Genomic DNA, 19,305 nt, shown 5'->3' with positions numbered 1-19,305 from the left:
CATAAATACAGCTAAGATATTGATTTGGATTGCACTGAAACTACAAAACAACTTAGGGCTTCCCATCTTACTCTTCTTTTTCTATTTTACATTGTTTTCTTGCAGTCAGCATATAATTGGGTATGGAATTTTTTTCTCTAGCATAAAAACTGCTGACTTTCAATTTCCTTATATTAAATTGTATCCAACATAACATCTGACATAACTTGGTTTAAATATAGTTTTATTTACTGTTTATTTCTTCTGTTCTTTTCCTTTTTATGTTACTTTCTTTTGTATTGTTTGAGGTTTTTTTTTTTCTTTTTTAAATTTCATTTTGTCTCCCCCATTAGCTTATTGCCTATGATTGATTGATTGATTGATTGGCTTCTGTTATTACTGTCACTGTAAGACGTATGTATCTTTAATTCTAGGGTTTAAAGTATAATAGTATACCACTTCATGAATAGTGTAGAAAATTATAATAGCATATGTCTATTTTCATCCTGACCTCCCTTGTGCTATTGTTGCACAATTCAGCTCTGCATGTGCTGTACCCCCAAAATACATTGCTACTATTGTTGGCTTAAACACTCAATGATATTTTAAAGAATTTCAAAATGAAAGGCAGTGTTTTCTATTTACCCACATAGTTACCATTTCTCTTGACCTCAGCTTCATCCCATTGTATAAACTCAAATTTCCACGTACACCATATTCTTTTGTCTGAAGAACCTCCTTCAGGTCTGTTGGCAATATGTCCCTCAGCTTTATTTTCCTGAAAATATCTACTCTGCCTTTCTTTTAGAAATTTACTAGTGATGCTATTTTTTTTTTTTTAAGATTCATTTATTTATTTGAGAGAGAGAGCACAAGTAGGAGAGGGGCGGAGCGAGAGGGAGCGGAAGCGGGAGCATCTCGGGAAGATTGCTGCTGAGCCTGGAGCCCCGTGTGGGCCCCATCTCACGACCTGATCATGTCCTGATTCAAAACCAAGAAGAGTAGGACGCTTAATGGCCTGAGCCACCCACGTGCCCCACTAGGTAATGTACTCTCAATTAATGTTTTCTGATATTTAAAATACGTGTCTCCATATTCTTCCAGCACACACAGATTCTGACAAGAGCCCAGTGTCATTCTTTTTTTAAAAATTAATTTATTTATTTGACAGAGAGAGAGAGATCACAAGTAGGCAGAGAGGGAGGCAGAGGGAGGAAGGGAAGCAGGCTCCCTGCTGAGCAGAGAGCCCGATGTGGGGCTGGATCTCAGGACCTTGAGATCATGACCTGAGCCGAAGGCAGCGGCTTTACCCACTGAGCCACCCAGGCGCCCCAAGCCCAGTGTCATTCTTATATGTATTCCTCTGTATATAATATATTTTTTCCTCTAGCTGTTGTAAGATGTTCTTTTTATCATTGTTTCCCATAATTTATGTGCATAGTTTCTTTTATCTTTATACAGCTTGGCACTTGTTGATTTTCCTACGTCTGTAGATTTATAATCATTTAGGAACAACACTGGCCATGGTTTGTCCATTTTTACCACTTTCTTTTTTTCTGGGACTCCAATTACAGGTATATTAAACAGCTCGATATCATCCTGCAGCTAACTGATACTTTATTTATTTGCTTTCTATTTCATTTTGGATGGTTCTTGCTACGTTTTCAACTTCACGGGTCTTTTATCCTACAGTATCTGGTCTGCTCCTAAAACTAAACCCATTTATATGCCATTTTGGTACTGTGTCTTTCATGTCTTAACGTCCTCTTGAGTCTTGTTTACATCACACATTTTCCCCATCTCCATGGTTGTGGTTTCCTCTACCATCCGAACATACAGAACGTATTTGTAATAGCTGTTTGCACATCCTTGTCTGCTTGTTTCTTTGTATCTACCACTTCCAGGTATGGTAATAATGATTTGTTGTTCCTCCTGACTCTGGGTGGTATTTTCCTACTTCTTGGCATAAAAGTCATTTTCCTTGGAATACCTATTTTGGATCTTAGGTTATTGCTTGCTAAAACTTGTTTTACTCTTAAATAGTGGTAGATTTTTTTCCAGCACAAAGTTAAGTAATTAAAATCAGGGGGTGTTTGAAGGGCTTCTTTTAACCTATTCAAGCAAGCCCATAGGAACCATTAGAGTAGGGCTGATTAAGCCTGACTACGATAATGATATCCTTCTAAACAGTTTGCCTGACATCCTGTGTTCTACAAGTGGGGACCTGGACCATGCCCTGCCCCATTAAAGCCTCGGAGGACGGTCATGCTCGTGCAGTCCTCTAGAGAACATCTTCCTCCACTTCAGCAGTTTCCTTTTGTCAGTCTACAGATCAGTGTTCGCAGACGCACACACTCTCTTCCCCAGCTCTCCAGAGCACTGGCTCCGCAACTCCCTCCTTTCTGGAACCCCAATCTTAAAACCCCGGATGCCGTGGGCGCCCCAAACTCCAATTTCTGTCTTCCCAACTCAAGAAGGCATGGCCTTCGCTTCCACGACTGGCTCAGAAACTGCCTCCGGGCAGTAAGTTGGTGAAACGCGGGGTTTGCGTGGTTATTTTCCCTCCTTTAGACATTCTAGTCCTTCACTACCTTTTGTCCAGTGTCTGGAAACCATCATTTCTCTTATTTTGTCCAATTTTTTATATGTTCAAGGCAGAAAAGTGGGTGGAACAGCTGATACTCCATGTCCTTTGCTTCCTTAATGTCTTTATTTTTTAAAAAATTTTATTTTGTACTTTCTTTTGGTTTACGTTGCTGTCTGTTGTCTAGCTTCGGAGAGGGACTTTCATCCACCAGGAAGGATGTTACTAGCATCCAGAATGTTGCCTGTGACCTTACATTGCACACAACGGTCTCCCATGGCAAAGAATTGATCCAGCTGAATCCAGCTGAAAACGTCAATGGTGCAAGGCTCACAGACCCTGGTTGAACCGACTAATTCCAGCCTGACCATTGCTTTTCTTTGTTTTCCCTTGGGGGACTCTCTCTCTCTCTCTCTCTCTCTATATATATATATATATATATATATATACACATACATACACACACACACACACACACACACACACACACACACACACATTGTTTCTTTTTTGCCTTTCTTCCATCTCAACCAGTTTCACTCAGGTATTTTTAACTGATTCTCCATCTTCTTTTCTTCTGCTGGATGTTTTCTTGCCTTTCCTCAATGCCCCTTGTTTAAAAATTTTAAAAGATTTATTTGTATTAGAGAGAGAGAGGAGGTGAGCAAGTGTGCAAGTGGGGGGCAGGGGGAACAGAGTGCAGATCCAGATGCGGGCCTCGATCTCACAACCCCAAGATCATGACCCGAGCTGAAACGGAAGTCAGACGCTTAATTGAGGCATCAATTGTTCCTCCTTAAATTTTTATTTGAATCTCGTTTCCCTTGGGCACAGTGTAATTCTTAATTTCTGAATGAAATTTCCATTTCTTTCACTTTTTTCACTGTCAATTTTATTTGGATTTTCTTAAATTTCTGTGTGAAGGCAGCTTTTCATATCCTCAAATGATTGTTCGAAACATGTAATTCAGTTTGGAATATTATAGTACAGTTTTCTTCTGTTTTATAGTTGATTTGGTGTTTTGTATTCTTATTAAAGTATTCTTATTAACGTATTTGGCTCTTCTTTTGATTCTTATTTTCATTAACGTATTTTGATTCTTGTTTTCTATTTTGTTACCATTTCTTGGAACAGATTTATCCAGTTCTCTTCCATTCATTTGATGGATTTAGTGTGGTTTGAGCTATTTTTAGTTCAATGCTGCCCCCTTCTGTCAGTGTAGCAAAGTGCAGCACTTTCTCTAATAAGTTGTTTTCCTGTGGCAGATAATTGTGACCAGGAGGGTTGTGCAACTTCCGCTCAACTCATTCTTTTTGGCTTTTGGAATATTAGTTTTTCCTCTTTCCCTCATTTTTTTTTCTTTTTATCACCCCACCTCCAAACGGTGACTCTTTCTTTTGTTTGTCAGAGAGAGAGAGAGGGCACAAGCAGGGGGAGCAGCAGGCAGAGGGAGAAGCAGGCTCCCCACTAAGCAGGGAGCCTGATAAGGGACTCCACCCCAGGATTCTGGGATCACGACTTGAACGACTTGAGCCAAAGGCAGACGCTTAACCGACAGAGCCACCCAGGCATCCCTGACTCTTTCAAACTTTTCTAACACGATCAGTGCTGCTGAAACACTGCCACTTCAAATCAGGTGTGCTTTTCAATTCCTTCTCCGCAGACTAACAGTCTGCTTTATCTTCCGTCCATGGGTCCATGGTCCTTAGATGAATCCTAGGGTGGCTTCTCTCTACCATGCCTTTTTTTTTTTTCAAGATTGTCCTCATTTACCAATTAATTAATTAATTAATTAAGGGCTCAAAGTATGACTTGTTAGGGTTTTTTGTTTTCTTTCTCTTCTTTTGACTTGCAGTAATTTGAAGTTTAGTATTTCTCTTCTAAATATGTTGAAAGTTTTTGTATGCTATTGCTTGTCCTATTCTGCTTTTAAGGCCATGTGGGGGAGCACAGTTTTATGGAGCTGCCATTACATTTGGCTCCTTACCTGCTACATTTGTTTGTTCTTTTGAACAGCATTGGCAGAAATTCATCAATTTTTTTCAATAAACTAACTTCTGGCTCTGGTGATTTTTAAAACCATTTGTTTTCCATTTCCTTATTATTTTATCTTTATTATTTTCTTCCTCCAGCTTAAAAAAAATTGATTTTGCCATGTTTTTCTAGCTTGCTCAGTTCTTAAATTTTTAGGTTTCCTTCTGTTATAACATACTCATTTCAGATTACATATTTCCTCTAGGAATTATTATAACTCATTCTCACAGATTTTGCTACAATATTACTATTATAGTTCAGTTCAAGAAATTTTCTAGTTTCTTTCATGATTTTTCTTCAGCCCATTACTCATTCATAAACATATTTTTACATTTCCAAATACATAATTTTCTAGGATGTTCTGATCTGTCATAATCGTCTTGTGGTCAGAGAACACATTTGTATGATTTAAGATATTTGTGAAATGTATAGAACTGATGAATCTATTATACATCTGAAACTAATATAACACTGCATGTGAATCACACTGAAATTAAAAGAATAAACAAATATGTAAGGCAAAAATTAAAAAATATATATATTTGAAAAATTTCTGGTTGTTTTATGGTACAGTATGTGGCCATTTTTATTAATGGTCCTTGCAAAAAGGTGTATTTATATCTATCTATTAGGTCAACTTGCTAATTGTGCTGTGTTATTCTACTATATTTAGTTTTGTCTATACTAAATCTACGAATGTCCTGTTTTCTTGTTAATTGTCACACAGTTTATAATGACTCCGATCAGTAACAGTCGTGAACAGATAATTCAGTGTCTTTTCAGATTAAAAAAAGAAATCTATGTTTAGCGTAGAGGTGACAACAATCCACCTAACATTCTGAATGCTATATCCTAATAAGTATCGAATCTTTGCCAAATCAACAGCTGCTACATCATCAGTGTAATTTTTGTATCTTCTCTGAAAATCACATGTGAATGTAAGTCATAATAAGAGCTATGTTAGAGACAGAACCAAGAACCAACTAAAACCAATGGATCTACTGTCAAAAAGAAGGAATGCAGAAAAGCAAAATCCCATTAATTTTTCACTTGTAGAAAGTATACTAAATCAGAATTGGCAATAATTCATTTAAAAATATATTTTATTGGGGTGCCTGGGGGGCTCAGCAGGAAAAGCCTCTGCCTTCAGCTCAGATCATGATCTCTGGGACCTGGGATCGAGCCCCGAATCAACGGGCTCTCTGCCCAGCAGGGAACCTGCATCCCCCTCTCTCTCTGCTTGCCTCTCTGCCTACTTGTGATCTCTGTCTGCCAAATAAATAAATAAAATCTTAAAAAAAATAAAATATCTTGTATTGTGCCCTTCTCAGTGATTCACAAGATCTGTCACAATCACCTGTGTCCTGTGGATAAGGCATTGATATGGTTGCTGGATAAAGTGTGTGTAAGATCGGTCTTCCTCTTGTAGGGACAAAGATTCTGAAATCTGTGTGTTCTTACTGTTCTTCAACAGGGAGACCATTAATTCTTCTGCACCCATGTCTAAGTCTTCTCTAGCAATATCTGAAATGGATGCTTCCTCCTTTTCTGGAGGTTCATATCACTGGTCATCATCATTTTGGTAGATCATAGGTATCATAGCATCATCTTTCATTAGCATCTGGATTTTTCTTCAGTACACCATTTTTTCCACTTCCTGATTAGTCTTTATAGGCTGCCACTTCTGTATGTTAAGTATCTTCAGTTTCTTTATGAAACGTTTGTTTTCAGAAATGTATCATTGACACTGTTTTCTCAAAGTCAATCCTTATAATAGCTTTTCTCTTGCGGCTGTGTCTTTTGTCTCTTTCTGTTCTCTACATGTTTAGTGTGGGCTATTTCATAAAGGAGGGGCTAAATTTGCTATTTGACTTCAGCTTTAGTGATCTTGGAATCTGGTTCAATGGGAACCTACTGATGCTAGATACTTCTTAGGTTCAGTGACAAGACATTGAGGACATCTTCCTTTATGTCCTAAAACCTTAACATCATTCACATTAAGATCCTTTATCATGGTCAACATCATAAATGCCTCAACTTCTTAGAATTTCTTCACATTTTGCTAGAGCTGATAAAAGATGACGGCCGAGTCCAGATTCCAAACCATGCAATTACCATGAACAATGTGAAAAATTTCAGGAGTTTCCTATTTCTGTCCATTCATGTGTCTTCCATGCTTTGGCTCTCTCTTCAAAATTGTGCTGCCACTTTCCTTGGTGCTGGGATGAACAGTGACAGTCATTGCTGTGGTATGTGGTGCTTCTGTGGGGCCTTAGCTCCCGATGTAGAGAAGGGAATGTGAGGGTACCCTCCAGGAAACCCCAGAATTGAGCACATGGTGGATATGGTAATTGCATCTGTGCATGTTGCTTCTGTCCTACTCTCCTATACATTTGGGATTTCGAGTAAATACATGTTCTTCTTTTTCCACTATATCCTTGATGTTTCTTATTCCATTTCTTGTGTATTTGTGTTTGATCCTAAATGGTATTTCCTCATTTCTCTACCAATCCCCCAATTCTCTGTGTCAGATCTGCTGCACTGTGCACTTACCAGGTCTTTGCTTGTTATACTTTTCCGTTCTGGAACTACTTCTCCCCCCCAATTTCTTAACTCCTCATTTTGTAATATTTAATTTCTTTACAGAAACCCTGAACTCATCTTTTCTCTCCTTGCATATCTTCAATGTCTAGAATCAATTTGGGTCTTTTTTTGTTTTCTCTCTTTCCTGCTGATTCTGAGTCACGGTGTTCTTTCTCTTTACATGTTTAGCTACCGTTGGTTGTATACCGGACATTATATTTTAAAAGTTATTGATGGAAATAATTTAAGGCTTAATTAGACATTATCTTTCTGCAAAGAAGTTTTGTGTCTGCCTGCATCCTGGAAAGGACAGCATCCTAAGATTCCCTTAATGCCAGTTCAAGACACGAAGTGTTCTCATTTACTTGGACCAAGCCAGGTTTTAATCTGCTCAAGGGCTTTTTTACTATTGATCTAGCCTTTCTTCTAAGCCGCAAGCTTTCAGGCATTCATCCCAAAGCAGTGGATTGTTTTCAGAGATCAATTCCAACATTTGATCTTTTACACCTATGAGACCACGACATCCAACTCAAAGTTGTAGTTTTCCCTTCTAGAATGGTAAATTCCTGTGTGGCCAAAGTGGCCTTGGGTGCAAGGCTTAATTTTTAGAGTTTCCTACTTTTTGTTGACCTAGTAATGTCTCTCTTCATTATTAGCTTTTTGAAATTTTAAGAAAAAAGAAATATTAATCTAGTTGTTTTCCATTGCAAGCATTGTCCCATTTACCTGTTAAACTTCCACTACAAGAAGTAAAATATCCAGATTTATTTTCGGTAACAAAAAGCCTAAACTTATTTTAAATTTAAATAAGTCTGTGAGTAAGCATTTGCTTAACAAGCACGTACTTCAATATTCCAACTCTAAAATAAATAACTAGATAAAGCATGGAGACTTGCCATGAATTTGCAGCTAACATGAAAAACAAAAGGCACCAGTGCCTTCAATTTCTTATAATGTTAACTTTGATTTGTTCTCAAAGGACTTGCCTGCAGGAGCAATGGATTCTTTGAAAAGTCTGGAGATAGAATAAGTGAAACTATTAAGTACACATTTTCTTTACCCTGGTGACAAAATTCTGCATTTTATCTGAGGTTGGAATAGCTCAAAATAGGACAAATTACCCCTATTTATAAGGCCAAGATTTTCTTATAAAGAAAAATCTATAGACAAGGAAAATCAGAAAACCCTGGCATGGGTGGAAGGCATCTTGATAAAGGAGGCATTGATGACATGTATTTTGAATGAATTTTTTTTTCCATATTCTTGTACTGTGTGGTACGGCTGCTGGTTGCGGGAGGTATTCTCCAGCCCCCTCTGTGGGAAAATTAGAATGGGAAATTGTGAAGGAAGGGGGGGGGTATTAGAAATAAATCTAACACTCCAACCACAGACAAATTCACAGGAAGATCAATTTTTGGAAGGGACTTAAGAAATGGATACCGATTCCTTAAAGTATTCATAACTTCATTGCTAATGGGTATGGGGTTTCTTTTCGGGGTGATGAAATGTTCTATAATTAGATTATGGTAACATTGCTTAATATTGTATCTTATAAAAAAAACACTGGACACTCTAAACGGATGATTTCTGTGGTGTATGAAATATATCCCAATAAAGCCATTTTTTTTTTCAAAGGAAAACCTTGAGATATCTATATATCTGTCGACGTCTTCAACTCATTTAACTAGCATGGCTTTAGAGACTGTTCAATCCACATACAAAAAGGGTGATTAACACAATCCTTAAGTTCAGAAGGATACCTAGGTGTAAATTTTGGTTTCATACTTACTGTGGGGTTTAAAGTCAATTAGTGAACGTCCCTGGGCATTAGCTTTCTCAAATAAAGTGGAGATAACAGCACCACCTTGCCCAGAGGCAGGGACAGAAACATGATTTTTGCTCAAGTTGTGCACTCTAGGAGCACTCTAGGTGAAGAGCAGGGTAGAACCAGGACAAGAAACTAGGGACAATGTGGTCTCAGTAGGACTCAGCTTAGATTTACAGGTTTCCTCAGGGAAGTCAGTCGGCCATGGGTCAAAATCTCAGGGGACCGTGTGGCAGGGTGCTGTCCTCCGGGCTGCTGGTCGTCTGCCATTTAGGGGCCACCACTCGCTGCTACCAGAAGAGCATGCCCTTGCCAGTAAAGGACACTTGGGTTGGGCACTACTGGCATTTACCACGCCCTCCTCCCCATAGTCTGGTTGTAGGAAGGCACAAGAGAAGACACACCACACAATCACTGTGAGGGGCTGCATGGTGCCTGGCACAGAAGAAGTACTTTATGCACGGCAGCTAATTTTTGCAGGGCTTTGAATATCAGAGGCACAAAGAAACTAATTACAAATATTGGGTCAGATAATCTTACCGTACACGTTGATTCTTCATCAAAGGCATACATGTGACTGATTGAGCATACTTCATGACGAGGTGGTAGAGGAGTGACTTTCAGTGGGCTTGTCCAACCTGAAAACAAAAATTTATGTGTGTTGGGTTAAAAACGTGATAAAGGGTTTTTTTTTTTTTCTTGTTCCACCAGAAATACTTCTTACATGAAAGCTAAACTGTATCATATTATCTGACATGTCCATGGATTATGTAACAACTTTTATTAGCAGTGAGAACCGAATTGCTCTGGAACATGCATGTTAGGGAATTGTAGCAGTGCAGTTGTTACTACTCATTACTTGAAGAGGTCTGCTGAGTACTGCGAATCTGCAGATGAGCATGTGGGTGTATTGGGGGTGGACGCAACTTGAAGGAATTGGTTACTAGGCAGAAAATGTATCTAATGACAGAAGTCCTAAGACACTAGCAAATCGGCACACAGATTATAACAAGTATTTACTGTGCTGTAAATGGAAGTAGATGCACACACAGAGAGGGAAAGGGGTTCCCGGTTTTGTGGTGCTCATGAACAAATGGAAAAGATAGTCCCATTAGTAGATAATTTCATGTCCTGTAGCAACTCTAATCCTTGTGCTCCAACTGCTGGGGGAGTACAGAGGAAGAATACTAGCCCAGCCAGACTGTGGGGAGTTAAGAACAGCTTCCTGAAGATAATATTTGCTTTAACCCTGATAAAGGTGAAGTCAGAATGGTCGGAGTCTGAGAAGGTCTCAACACCCCACTGTGGACTTGGAAGACGGAGGAGACCATGTGAGGAGGAGCATGGGTAGCCTCCAGGAGCAGAGAATCCCTGGCTGTCTGAGGCAAGGAAACGGACACTTCTAATGCAAGGAACTGGATTCTAAATGAGCTTCAAGTGGACTTCCCCCAGACACTGCCGGTTTGGGCGGTTAGATCCTGAATAGAAAAACAGTTGAGATTAAAAATAGAGCTACCCTCTGACCCTGCAATTGCACTACTGGGTATTTACCCCAAAGATACAGATGTCGTGAAAAGAATGGCCATCTGCACCCCAATGTTCATAGCAGCAATGTCCATAATAGCCAAATTGTGGAAAGAGTCAAGATGCCCTTCAACATACGAATGGATAAAGAAGATATGGTTCATGTATACAATGGCATATTATGCCTCCATCAGAAAGGATGGATACCCAACTTTTATCTCAGCATGGATGGGACTGGAAGAGATTCTGCTGAGTGAAATAAGTCAAGCAGAGAGAGTCAATGATCATATGGTTTCACTTACTTGTGGAGCATAAGGAATAATATGGAGGACATTGGGAGATGGAGAGGAGAAGGGAGTTGGGGAAATTGGAGGGGGAGATGAACCATGAGAGACTGTGGACTCTGAGAAACAAACTGAAGGTTTTGGAAGGGAGGGGGTGGGGGTTGGGTGATCCTGGTGGTGGGTATTAAGGAGGGCACGTATTGCATGGAGCACTGAGTGTGAGGCATAAACAATTAATCTTGGAACACTTAAAAAAATAAAATTAAATTAATTGAAAAAAAAAAACAAACAGAAAAAAGAAAACTGGTTGAGTGTGCCCAGTCTTCTCGCAAAACCAGGAGCTAGTAAATGGGTTTTGTGTTGGACTGCTAAGTCTTTGTCACCAGCAACAAGAGAAAATATAGAAGCAGAAGCAAGAGATCAAGGCATAGTGAGAAAGGCAGTGCTGAATCCCATGATTATTTCAATTTTGAAAATAAGGATAATTCTGTGACCCAGCTGGCTGAAGGAAACCCTCCAGCAGACTACCCTGCCAACAGCAGCAACAGCTTTGAAAAAGAGGAAAATAGAGAAAAAAACAGAACTTAGAACTTGATATTTAAACCAGAGTAGGAGATAGGGAACAGGACAACAGATTACAGCTAAGCACCCCAGGGTCAGGACATTCATTCTTGAGTATGATGATGCCATTTCCATTACCTCGTTTCAGTATCTACTGTGTGAAACAAAGCCCCCCAAAGGCTAGTATGTTAAAACAACCATTCATTGTCTCCCAGGACTCTGAAGCTAGTCAGGGTTTCCTATGTCATGTGGTGTAGGTTGGGATTGCTCAAGATGTCCAAAATTATCTCACTCATTGGCTGGTGAGTGGGTGTTGACTATTACCAGGGATCTGAGCTGGGCTTCCGGACCAGTGACCTGTTTGTTGTTGTTTTTGTTATTTTTTTTTTCCCTTATGGGCCTATGTTGAATTTTTCACAAAATAGTGACTGAATCCAGAGAAGGAATCCCAAGGGGCCCAATCCCAATGTGGAAAAAAAAAAAAAGTCTCCACTTGCAGCATGGTTGCTAATATAGGGTAGAGCCCAGAATCAGTGTGGGAAGGAAACAGACCTCATCTCATGGCAGGAGGGTGGCAGGAACACACAGGAAGGAGTGAACCACCGAGAGCCACCTTTGGGACCAGTGATCACACCCTCTTCCTCGTAATCCACAATCTCACTTCACCACTCTCATGCCACCAAACAAATGTCAAGTCCCTTGTCAAGGAAAGTACCGTACCATTTCTTCACGTACTAGAGATCTAACATGTTTGAGACTGTGATACTTTCATTGTGAGTTGGTTTTGTGTGTATCTCATGAAACTGAGTGAGTTTGTAACAGTTGCCATGAAACGTATTTTTCCAAAGGCCCTTTTATTTTTATTATAAAACGTTTCCGTAATGTAGTTTTAAAGAAACAAAACCTTAAAAGAAAGATTGAAGGACTATTCTATGTTTATTTTCTTATTCGTGTGTTTTCTCTCCGCTAACGGTTAGAAATACATGTTTTCAACATCTACAATATTGTTTTTAGTGGTCTTCTCTGAGGTTTCTTTCTCAATATAGTTCAAGGTAGGTCAATTTTGTTATTTTAAAAGAACCAGTTTCAGGTTTAGTTGATTTTTTTTCTACTTTTCTGTTTTCTACTTTATCTATTTGCACCAAATACAGACCTTAAAAATATATGATGCAAATATTGACCAAATTTAAGTAACTACAGTAATAGTTGGAGACTTCAATACTCCACTTTCAGTAATGGATTGAACAACTCGACAAAGATCAGTAAGGAATACAGGAGTCAAACAATACTTTGACACAGAATATATGCACAGAACACTTCATCCAACAGAATACCCAAGTAGAAACAATATTTTTCTCAAATGCACATGGAACATTCTATAGAACAGATTATATTGTAGGCCACAAAACAGGTCTTCATAAATTTTAAAAGACTGAAATCATGCAAAGTGTATTTTCTGATCACAATGGAATCAAAGTAGAAATTGATAAAATGGAATGAAACTACCAGTGTGTGAAAATTAAATACCATACCCCTAAACAACCAAAGAAATCCCGTGGAAAATTAGGAATTATCTTGAGACAAAGGAAAACAAAAACACAGTACAACAAAATTATGGGATTCAACAAAAGTAGAGCTAAGAGAGAAGTTTGTAGGTATAAATACTTAATTAAAAAAGATCTCAATTAACAACCTAAATTTATAACTTAAAAAACTATGAAAAAAAGAAGAAAGAAACTGAACCCAAAACTAGCAAGAAGGAAATAAAGAGCAGTGTAGATATACACAACATAGAGAAGGGGAAAAAATAAAAACCAGTAGAATCAGTGAAATTAAGAGTTGTTTTTTTAAATATAAAAAAAATGACAAACATTTAGCTAGACTCAGATGACTCAGAAAAAAACAGAGGACTTAAATAAACCAAAATCGCAAATGATAAAGGGGACAGTACAAATGATTTTTGTTGGAGGAGGCCATCAAGAGGACGTTACTTCCTGTGAACTGGACTCAGGCATGGGGGGCTTCTCGTCCACTCCCCTGTCCTTCAGATGGACCTTCTGCCCACCATTCCCCCAGCAGGAGCTGTTTTAAGAATGTAGCCCAGAGTAAGATGTTGTTGAGACCATCTGGATGGTATAGATAACTGAACCCTGTGAAGGTCTTATATAAACTTTTAGGATTCCAATGGCCAGGTGTAGAGATCTACTTGTCTTGTAGCTGCCCAAGACAAGCCTTGTATATAAGTTCTCTTGCTTATTAACCCTGCCACTTACCCATCCGGAGTGGCCTGCCTCTTTCTTTGTTCTCTCTTTGCCTTCCTTGTATGAGGGCCAGTTTTGGATTTCACCCAAAGAACTCCTGAGTTTGCAAACTAACAACTTTACAGAAATAAAAAGAATGTACCATGAACAACTGTGCACTAACAAATTCTATAACCTAGATGAAATAGACAGATTCCTAGAAACATGTAACGTACCAAGACTGAATCATTATGAAACAGAAAATATGAACAGGTCTGTAACTAATAAGGAGAATCAATAATCAAAAACTCGTTCTATGAAGCCAACATTAGCTTGATACCAAAGTCAGACAAAGACACTGCAAGAAAACTACAGATCAATATCCCTAGTAAATATTGATGCAAAAATCCTCAAAATACTGAAAAACAATTTAACAGCACATTGACAGTATTAGACACCATGACCAAGTGAGGTTTATCCCTTGAATGCAAGGAGTTATATTTGTGCATTGTTGGTGGAAATTCAAAACAGAGTAGCCACTATGGAAAACAGTATGGTGGGTTCTTAAAACATTAAACATGGAATTACCATGTAATAGAGAAATTCCACTTTTGGGTATATACCCCATCGAACTGAAAGTGGGGCCTCAAAAAGATATTTGAATCCCTATGTTCATAGCAATATTACTCACAATAGCCAAAATGTGAAGCAACTTGTGTCCACAGGCGGATAAACAAAATGTAGTATATACATAAAAAAGAAAGTTATTCAGCCTTAAAAAGAAATTCTGATACATGCTACAACATGGACATTGTTATCCATGAAGACATTATGCTAAGTGAAATAAGCCAGTCACAAAAAGACCCATACTTTATGACTGCACTTACGTGAGGTTTCTAGAGTAGCCAAATTCTGAGACAGAAAGTAAAATGGTGATTGCCAGGGACTGGGAGGAGGGGAGGACATAGAAAGTTAGTATTTAATGGGTACAGAGTTTCAGTTTTTTAAGATGAAAAGTGCTAAGGAGGTGAACGGTGGTGAAGATTGCTCTTAATACCAATGAACCATACACTTAAAAATGGTGGATTGTTATGGACCTCCCCTTCCCCAATTCACATATTGAAACTTTTACGGGATGGCCCGGTGATTCAGTCGGTTAATTGTCTGCCTTTGTCTCAGGCCCTGATCCCAAGGTCCTGAGATCCGAGCCCTGTATCAGGCTCCTTGCTCAGCGAGGAACATGATTCTCCCTCTGCCTCCTGCTCCCCCTGTTCATGCTCTCTCTTTCTCCCTCTCTCTCTGACAAATAAATAAATTAATTTTTTTTAAAAAAGGAAACACTTACCCCCAAAGTGATGGCATTTGAAGGTTGGGGGTATTAGGGAAGGCATTAGGTTTAGATACCATCTGGAGGGTGTGACTCCCGTGATAGGATTACTCTCCTTATAAAAAGAGGGAGAGAGGCCAGAGCGTGTGTGTATCTCTCTCTCTGCCCAGGAAGGAAACAGCAAGAACCAGGCCCTCTGCAAGCCAGAGAAAGGGCTCTCAGCAGGAATCAAGTTAGCTGGTAGCTTGATCTTGGATTTCCCACCCTAAATAAATGCCTGTTGCTTAAGGCACCCAGTCTGTGATTTGTTTTAGCAACCGGAGCTGAGACCGTGGCTTAAAAAGAAAAAAGCAGGAAGATATACAAAGAGTTATGAGTATTTATATTAGGAACCTGAGCGCAGGGAAATCAGGGATGTGACAACCTTTATTTTTCCTGTCATAAGGAAGACGTGTCATCTGCTGTAAAGAGAGGCAAACAGACCAATGAAAGGTTTGAATATAATTAGGGTAAGTTTAGAGTACTTGGTTGGTATCTGAGAAAGAAAGCCAACTAGGAACAAAAAATTACTGAACCCAGTTGTCCAGACAAAGTTGGAATAAAGCAAGAAATTGGCAATATAATCTTTTATGATATCTTTTTGGTATTTATGAAACCCCACTGAAAAGTGATGATGTGTGATATAATTAATTTTACAAAGGCATTCTTATAAAAATGTTCAAAATTATGTGTATTTAGGTTTGCTAAAATTTTAAAGTATTATTTATAATTAATGATTATTTCTAAGATCTACAAAATCACTGAAAACCTAGGACAAGTTACATTGAACTGAATCCATGGGCCACCAGTATTACTTTTTGAAACTGTAACAGCTAATATTAAATAGCTACTATTAATTGACTGCTTTAGCCAGGTTCCAGTAATTTTGTTAAGAGCTTTACCTGTCTTTATTCATTTAATCCTTACAGTTTTATAAGAGCAGTACTCTTATTGCCAAGGAACTGAAAATTCTGGACTTTCTAATAGCTTACATTTATTGGTGCATTCCTTCATGTCGGATATCTTTACGTGAGTTATGTTAAATAGTCTCCACTAATATTTTATGAAGTATTACTAGTACATGAATTTACAAATATGGATACACAGGCATAAAGAGCCCTGGGTCATAGTGCAAGTAAGCCTTCTATCGGGACTTAAGCCCAGAGGGTCTATAGAATTCTGTTGTACTGATTTGGGTAGCAAGTCCTATACTTCAACTGAATTATTGATGTAAAGTCTATTAACTCCATTTTTGTTGTATGTTAACTTTAATAAATTATTTCTTCAACTTCTAATTTGCTGTAATAATGTTTTGAGAGTCCAATCTTAGGAAAACTTACAAACTAAAATATTGCTTTTAAAATTACACTAGGCTAGGGTTTACTGCTTACAAGGAAAGTGGTATACTTGTCTAGAATAGGATTACTAGAAAAAACAACTTCAGTTCCTTTAAAGACATATTCTTGACACTGACCATTATTTTACATTGAAACATTAGCAAAAGAGTGAGTTCAAGCTCTTTTCCACAGAGTCGGAATCAGTAAGATGTTCTATGTCTGCAAGACTGACCTGGACTCATCAGTGGTTCAAAGCAAAATTACATGAGCTTTTGGTAATACTGTATTTCATTAGATGGCATTTCCAAGAGATTAGAAAATACTTATTTGTTAAAATAGGTCATCGAACCCCATTCATACCCTTTATAAGGAAATTCCAAACTAAGGGATTTCCTGAAGCACATGTGCTAAGTCCACAACTGAAGTGCAAAATTAAAAGCATAACTCTTATCATATGCTTGTATCTCTCCAAATTGCTCTGCCTGTTCAAAAGTGGGTATTTGCAGGGTGGGGCTGGGAAGAGGGGTCCTTCATTTTTATTTTCTTTTCCTTTATTCTTACCCCTTCCAGGTCCCAAGTGATTATGGCCCCTCTTCATTGAGAAATGGCAGGGACCCATGGATCCCCACTGCTCCAGCAAATTGTGGTGTCACTGTTTTTCCACATACTGTCGCGTTAGGCCTCTAGTCTATGGCCAGGTGCCTAAGAGCAGTGGAGGGGGGTGAGGGTCTGGCACTAGAGGAAGCGTAGCATCTCTTGCTGCAGCATTTGATCTTTTCCTTTCCACATACTCAAAGATGTTAACCTGCTTGCAACCCCTGCTTGCCAGACACACTTCCATACAAAAATACTCCATGTGGCTTTCCTTTGGAAGTGTTTCTCACTCTTTATGTACCAGGCCAGTGACACTCTCTGGGAGTTCTCATGGAGAAACCATGAGGTATAGCTATCAGTAAGGGATCATTGATTCTGTGTCCAGGGCTATGGAAGGGTTGCTTTCTAGCAGACCCCCAAATCTACTTTCAACGATCTACCCATTTCATTTCAGCTCCTGCGACCTAGCGCTTTATAACCACCAGAGATTTGTTTTTTCAAGGGAGACAGACAGATATAAAGGCATGCTACACAATTATCAAAACTAAACATACATGGCCTTGTGGAAAAATTAGGTCATCCATATGTCTAGAATAAATGATCTGAAATACACTTTGTGTTGGTCACTTACCCTAATTAATGCATTTAAAAAATTCTTTTTTTACAAACAGGTTTATAAAAGGCTAATCATTCTTGCTAGTGTTTCCTTGCAATCTATGACTTAAAAATAATAAGAGTTCCTTATTGAGTTCTTCATAATTTTATGTGAAATTTTCTGCTAAATACTCATTCTTATATCCATGCTCTTCTTTCTTGTTTGAATTTTTAAAAATTATAAACCCCATGTCACGTTACCTCCAAGTCTTGCTCTGATAGAAATGTCTGGTATTGCCCTGGAATTCCATCTCCTGTCCTGTTTTAGTTCTTCTAATAAAATGGTTTGTCTTTTCAGTGTTGTTTGAAATCCTGTGTCTGGTCTGGGAACTCGATGTTGTGGTTTCACATCACTGAAGTCCACTAGACTTGGTATGGTTCTGCCAATGCCAGGCTTTAAGTCAGCATCACCACCAGGACTCAAAAACCCTGAACAGGAATCACCCAAGGGCACATCATCCCGAAGTGGAAATAACGGATAATCTCGCCCATATGGTGGGGGATAAGGATAGTGTAAATGGTAGTCCGGCAAGACTGACGGGGGATAGGGGTGAAATTTAAGAAAAGTAGGGTTGCATTTCTTTTCAATTCTGCCATAGTTATGTCTGTCTTCAACTCCCTTCACAAAAGGCATGTTCATTTTCCTTAAGAGATTATAGTAGTGTGGGTAATCTGTATTCTCAACAGCCTTTTTTCCTGAAAGGATGGACCTTTCAGAGATACTTATCTTTCCAGGGGTGTACTGTGAATCCACATCCATGGCCTTTCTTTAGACTTTTGGATGACTGTAAATTAACTGCTTCTGATGACTCCTTTCTATTTAACTATAAAACTCACTATTTGCAATAATTGAGGGTTGGTTATCAACATAAAGTTACTGAACTGGTTTTCTAAATATTGAGGTTTTTTTTTTTTTTTAAAGGCAAATATCTTTTCTCTACCAAAAGAAGTATAGGACATTAGGGGACCAGGACAGAAAAACAAGACAAAAGAGAGCCCTTGTTGCTTGGCAACAGCTAGAACTCTAGCACATTGGACTATTTACTCTGTATGTCATAATTTAATTCTTAGGAAAAACAAAAATAGCCTTGTTAAGTGATATTTTCATGAGAGTTTTCTTCCTACCATCCATTTGTTACTTATTTTCAAATGTTTCCATAAGTTGGTATTTTATAAGTAAATGATATTCATTAGAGTACAAAGCAGTTAATCAAGGGAGAATGTATTTTTAAAGTATATATGAGTAAAAAATTAAGTATTTACCTTACAGATACAATAAATTACAAAAATCACTACCTAAATAAATGTAAACTCGAATGCAGTGCAAAGAATGAACAGGTCTTACACTCAGTTAACTTCAGTGACCTAATTTGCTGTAATAATGTTTTGAGTCCTATTTTTTTAAGAAAAAGAATAGTCAAAATACAATTTATCTTTCAAATGCCCTAAATTACTTTACCTTTTGGCTTCCAATGTATAGAATAAGACCAATGGGATTTTTGAACTCATTTCAGAAAACTACAATAAGGTATGAGCTATTAGCTCACATGTAAAAAATATACATATATATTGGTCATTTAAAAGCTCATTTCAATGAGATAATTTGGACTTGCATGAAAACTGCTACCACAGGAATTATAAGTATTCGAATTTGGGCACAGGGCTCACACCAACTCTTCTGGAGTAAAACAAAGCCAAACCAAAAACGAAACCTATGCAAACATGAATGAGAAACCTAGT

At 38.3% G+C, this 19,305-nt stretch overlaps 1 protein-coding gene across 4 annotated transcripts in view; it reads right to left on the bottom strand.

The window, feature by feature from the left end:
• SPATA48 (spermatogenesis associated 48) overlaps nt 1–18,530 on the bottom strand; it is a 60,584-nt gene extending 42,054 nt beyond the window's left edge. For all 4 annotated transcript variants that reach the window (XM_032305368.1, XM_032305369.1, XM_032305366.1 and 1 more), the window contains exons 1-2: nt 17,767–18,530; nt 9,546–9,643 (exon numbers count right to left, since the gene is read on the bottom strand). In XM_032305368.1, coding sequence (XP_032161259.1) covers nt 9,546–9,643; nt 17,767–18,325 — 657 coding nt within the window. In that variant the 5' untranslated portion in view covers nt 18,326–18,530. The remainder of the gene's footprint in view (nt 1–9,545; nt 9,644–17,766) is intronic.
• Nucleotides 18,531–19,305: the final 775 nt, after the last annotated feature.

This window comes from Mustela erminea, chromosome 11, assembly GCF_009829155.1.
Source record: "Mustela erminea isolate mMusErm1 chromosome 11, mMusErm1.Pri, whole genome shotgun sequence".
NCBI classification, from domain to species: domain Eukaryota; kingdom Metazoa; phylum Chordata; class Mammalia; order Carnivora; family Mustelidae; genus Mustela; species Mustela erminea.
This window is presented reverse-complemented; position numbering and strand designations above follow the sequence as displayed.